The following is a 5,346-nucleotide window of genomic DNA, read 5'->3' on the forward strand; positions in this document are numbered from 1 at the left end:
TTGATATTATATACTTCAACAACATATGTTACAAATAGTTGAATGGGCGGATATGCCAAAAGAATAAAGTGGAGACTATGTTTATGTTTTATATGAAATTATAAAAATGACGGACTTTTGACAAAGAGAGATTCTTTAAATTATTTTTATAATGGTATTAATAACGCTCCATATCACTATACCTAATCTGCACCAACAAGACGCCTAAAAAATCTGGACGCACACAATCCAAAAAAGAAAATAAATAAACAGAAAAAAGACCGTCACGGTGACACACGCAGTTAATTACAACATCTGCATCTAAAGGTGTTTTTTTGATGTCTACGGCGTTTAGCCTGCAATATGTTGAAGCCTGCAAGAGCAGAGGCCTAGAAGTGGATCACCCAAGGTTTACTCAGAGGAAGAGGTCAGAGATATCCTCTCAGCACGCGTGATCATCACATATTTTCCCAGGTCCCCAACACACCTATACATCCGACAAGTGTATTAGGTGTGTTGGGGACACAAGAGACTTCTTGTATTGTGATCGCAGGGTTGCTTGAGAGGGATATCTTTGACCTCTTCCTCCCTGAGTTCGATAAACCTTGGGTGATCCACTTAAGCGAAACTTGCTGCTGTTCTACAAACCTCTGCTCTTGCAGGCCCAACACTGTCTACAAGAATAGAAGCACCCGTAGACATCAAGAACCTCCTTTGCGGTCTGAATGTTGTATTTGGTGGTGGCTAGAGTGTTGTTGATGCGGGTGATTGATCACCGTGACACGGTCTTTTTTCTCTTATTATTTTCTTTTTGGATTGTGTGCATCCAAGATTTTTTTAGGCATCTTGTTGGTGCAAAGATTAGGTATAATTGATATATGGGCGTTATTAATATATTACCATTATAAAAAATAATTTAAAAGAATCTCCTCTTTTATTAAAGATCAAATCATTTTTATAATTTCACTAAAACACACGCAAGAGCACAAGTCTCCACTTTGTGCTTTAGCTTTCTTATCCGCCCCATTCAACCAATTTTTCAACATATTTGTAACATATGTTGGTGGCCAATATCAAAACTGAAATGAACCAACCACTCTCCAGATAAGATTTCTTTTGACAAAGGGAATATATTAATATCACAAAGATATCAATTCCGTCTAACTTCTGCTCCAACAAAATGTTCAAAAGACACCGCATATGCACACATTTAAAAAACAGAAAAAGAAAGATCTGTAGAGCGATCAATTCCTTGTAGCTGCACAAACCATCACCAATAGAACACCCGAAGTCCAAATTCTCCAAAGTGATGTCTCCAAGAAGAAAACAATACAAAAACGACGTTGCCGTCCGATTAAAGATAGTATGTTTCATCCTGGAGAAAGTTCGCCCTCTCAAAACAATGCTTTCAACAAGCCCATTGCTAGGGGCAATCAATTAAGACCGGATGTTGGATTTTCACCCCGGGAGTTAAGACTAGGTACTCCTCATATGTTGCCGCCCCTACTTGCCGATGTCATTGTTACAAATCACAGAGCATAGTTTTCATCGCCTCGAAGAATCGAATCGCCATTACATGGAAATTGAAGCACCGACATGTCCCATAATATCAACAGATTGAGCTGTCGGGCATGGTGTGCAAAGGACAAAAAAAACAAGTAACTGATAGACTCGGTTGTGTTACAAAAAGCACATTTCTTACAACCATTTCATTGACGTTTTGTCAGGTTATTTTTTGCAAGAATAACTTTATTATGCAAGAACCACATAAAAATATTAATATTTAGTGACACCTTCAATTTCTAAATATATTTTCACAAGAAAATCGTAGTCATAAAACCTGCACACGTTGATTTGTCATATCGAGTACATAATGTGAAAGTTCGGAGCTGAAACCTGCGATAATTTACATGGTGTTAACTCTTTTTCTGGTAGAGCACATGTTTGTTAACTTGCTCTGGTCCATCATATGGGAAATTGGAAACTAAACCCTTGATAATTTACAGGTTGTTAATTTGTTCTTCGTCGTTTTAGCTCATTAAAAGCAGCCAAGCTGTGGGCAGTGAATCCACCTGAAAACTAAGAACAAAGCAACATGATACTGCTAATTAGTTTCATTCGTTTATATACAAGACCTAAATTAGGAAAACGATAAGATCGATGTGATTCTGTTTGTTATACCTGATGAACACGGAACGCGAACCTGACACCCTGATGGAGTAACACTTGTCTGTTTTGCTCTTTCAGAAGTTTGGCGAGCGCAGTTTCCTTGGTCGGATTCTTGCTGGTGCCTGATAAACTGTGAATCTCCAAGACCACCCGCAGCATGTACTGCCTTGCTAGGTTCACGCACGCCAGCTTGACCTAAGAAAATCACAACGATTGCGATTACAGATCTATGCTATGTACGCCACCACAGTGCTAATAGTAGCCGATAAAGGAGTTGGCGAAATGCACCTTGACAATTAAACCCGTGTCTGACATCCAGCCAACAGGGATGTCCTGCTCTTTGTAGCGCGATGTAAGATTGATCTTTGCGTCGCTGGTATCACGTTCTAGCACGAACTTGAAGACGCTCTTCTCAGTTCTGAGAATGAACAGGCGGTGCTTTCGAGTCAGCTCATCCATGCATACCAACATCTTCAGATCAGTACATCATCATTAGTCAGCAATGGAGTCAGGAAGACCTACTTCTCAAAGAGGGAGTACATCTTGCCGAGGGCCGCGTCGTGTTGGAGCGCGCGGTCGTCGACGAAGGACGAAATCTGCTTGTCTAGCTGTACCAGCCACTGGTGCCTGGCGGCGGCGTCTCGTAATGCGTCTGCCCTCTTCTCTGGCCATTGGAAGTGTTTTAGGACAGCTTGTTCATCCACCTGAAGAAAAACGTATTGATCAATAGTTAAATCAATCGTCGACATGCTTCCGATCGATGCTCACCAGGAAGGAGAGCTCTTGGTCGAGCCACGCCACGAACGCGACGACGTCTTCGATGGTCGCGAAGGTTGCATCCCGGACTTCGGCGGCCAAGGTTCGCACGAAGTCGCCTTGGGTCTCCACGTCGGCCTGGACCTGCAATGGCGGCCGGGTTACAATCATTCCGTTCTGTGGTAAGAAGCATACATTCTTTGCGATCAAGGACGATGAACTAGGTAACGGGTTTCGTACTCACGGCAAGGAAATGGGAGGAGTTCCGGTTCATCTCTCCCATCAAGTCGCCCTTCGGAGCCGCTGACCCGCCGGACGCCGCCCTGGGCCCTCGGGAGCCGGTCTGCTTGACCTCGCCGCGCCCCGTCAGCGACTGGTACAACTCCACGATCTCCGGCGCGCGGCGCATCCTGTCACCACCGCCGCCCACGACCTTGCCAGGACCTCCTACAGATGGCGGTGGCTGGGCAGGGCCTCCCGGCAGCCGCAGAGGAGGCCCAGGCGGCGGCGGGCCGCCTGGCGGGCGTGGTGGGCCGATCAACGACGTTGTCCGCTGCGGCGCGGGGTTCGGCTTCCTCGGAGCTCGCATGTCGGAGCTAGACCGCTCCATCTTGCTCATATCGCTTTGGGATGCTTGCAGTTGCAGACGAAGCAGCTGAACGTCTCCGCTGTCTGCTCTACCGGTCCCTTGCTAAATTGCATTGTTCGTATTGACTCTGCTACTCCACAGGCGTCGTTGAGCCTGGACGCGGTTGAAGCTTTGACTTTTGCAATGAGAAGACATTGCTCGTTCGTAGATCTGTTCCGTTGAAAGGGACAAGTAGGGATCATTAATTCATTAGAATTTGGGTTTCTGTTACTACAATTAGAGCATGTCTAACAGGCCCCGTATATTTTCGCCTCTTAAAACACGAGTAAAGGGCCCTGTATTCACTTTTCGCCGACCGAAAACTCAGACGAGCTAGCAGAACCCGTATCCCTAAACTGTAAAAGAGCATATTCCTAGAATATGCCAAATCATTTTTTTTCTTTTTTCCCCTTCTTCCTCCTCTCCTTCTTCCTCCTCCAGCCGCACTGCCCCTGCCCCGCCCGGCCGGCCGTTGCCCCCCGCCGCTGCCCCTGCCCGCCGCCACAGGCCCGCTGCCGCCCCCCGCCGCCGCCCTGCCGGCGCGCACGCCCGCCACGGCCCCCGTCGCCCCTCCCACCACATCCTCCGCCGCCCACCGGCCGTGGGCGGGCCGCCCCGCCCACCACGGCCCCGTCTCCACCGCCCACCACGGCCCCCCCCCCCCCCGCCCTCGTCCGCACGTCCGCCCTCGCCCGCCATGGCCGCCCCCGCCCGCCCCCGCCCGCGAGAAGACCCGCGAGCACCGCAGCGCGCGGCGGCCACGGACGCTCGGCGGCGCGGCGGAGGTGGTCGCACGTTTCTCCAGCGGGGCTCCATGGCGGAAGCAGTTGCAATTTGGTGAAAATTCAGCGCGCCACAGGTGAGGGGTTCGCCCTGTATTCAGCCTCCCACCCTGTACTTGTAAGGGGCGAGGAGCCGCCCCGTAGCCAAAACTGTAAAAAATTTACGGGGTTGGGCGTTTCAAGGGGTCTGTTAGACGGTCGGGTAGAGCTCTACCCCGTATATCGGCGATTATTTTACGGGGTTGGGCGTTTTAAGGGGTCTGTTAGACATGCTCTTAAGATGATGTAACCATGTTATTATACTAGGCACTAGCTATGTCAATGGAAAACAAGCATTACAAAAATCCACAAGCTAAACCAAAATATGTAACGATCTTGAAATTGCTTGTAAATCCAAGCTTGCAGTGTGACCGCATATCTGTCGCGGCTAGATTTCACACTTTTTCTTGAAATTAGGCACCATTTCTCTTCAGATATTTAATCAAAAACAAATTGATTACACCAAGCTCAATTATGTTTCCACAAAAGAGACAAGTTTGTTATATTTTTTAATTGAGCGGGAGCATATGAGCTCGGAAGCAGAAAGACCATGGCCCTATTTGATAGTATTATACTAATCACCAATTATAATGGTTAATATTTTTCTATGGAGTGCAATGTTTTGAACAAAACCACTAAAAAAGCTCCAGAAGTGAGCAATTAGAAAAAAATCATAAATTTACCAAATGATGGTTTAGAGCTCAATTTAACTCAGGCTGTTGAGATTGTTGACATGTCATATGGTTTGCTAAATTTGGAACCAGATGAGAATTGTGAAGCGGAAAAGAATTAAAGATAATGTATTAATTTGGTGATTCCACAATGTTGTGAGGAAATCCAATTCTTACTTTAGATCTAATCCGTTATAATTAGGAATCGTTTTACGATAAGTGGACCAAATAATTTAGCTTATGTGGACGATTGTGGTAGTTGTTTATCAATTATTTTAATGTAAAAAATGAAAATTTAAAACAACTGCAATATTTAGTGATG

At 46.3% G+C, this 5,346-nt stretch overlaps 1 protein-coding gene across 1 annotated transcript; it reads right to left on the reverse strand.

Annotated features, from left to right (window-relative positions):
• Positions 1 to 1,784: 1,784 nt before the first annotated feature.
• LOC124663316 (protein CHUP1, chloroplastic-like) lies at positions 1,785 to 3,514 on the reverse strand. Its single transcript, XM_047201038.1, has 6 exons — positions 3,149 to 3,514; positions 2,917 to 3,048; positions 2,671 to 2,852; positions 2,437 to 2,566; positions 2,161 to 2,343; positions 1,785 to 2,058 (listed from the first exon to the last, which is right to left on the reverse strand). The coding sequence occupies exons 1-6, from the start codon at positions 3,512 to 3,514 to the stop codon at positions 1,990 to 1,992; spliced, it is 1,062 nt and encodes a 353-aa protein (XP_047056994.1). The 3' UTR covers positions 1,785 to 1,989.
• Between the last annotated feature and the right edge of the window lie 1,832 nt (positions 3,515 to 5,346).

This window comes from Lolium rigidum, chromosome 6 (genome assembly GCF_022539505.1).
Source record: "Lolium rigidum isolate FL_2022 chromosome 6, APGP_CSIRO_Lrig_0.1, whole genome shotgun sequence".
Classification (NCBI taxonomy): domain Eukaryota; kingdom Viridiplantae; phylum Streptophyta; class Magnoliopsida; order Poales; family Poaceae; genus Lolium; species Lolium rigidum.

Excerpts from the sequence above, each read along its gene's own strand:
- LOC124663316 (XM_047201038.1), bottom strand. The coding sequence starts at position 3,514 with ATGGAGCGGTCTAGCTCCGACATGCGAGCTCCGAGGAAGCCGAACCCC. Across the intron at positions 2,567-2,670 it reads ATGTACTCCCTCTTTGAGAA|AACTGAGAAGAGCGTCTTCA; the intron begins GTAGGTCTTCCT and ends GTTCATTCTCAG. Across the intron at positions 2,344-2,436 it reads ACACGGGTTTAATTGTCAAG|GTCAAGCTGGCGTGCGTGAA; the intron begins GTGCATTTCGCC and ends TGATTTTCTTAG.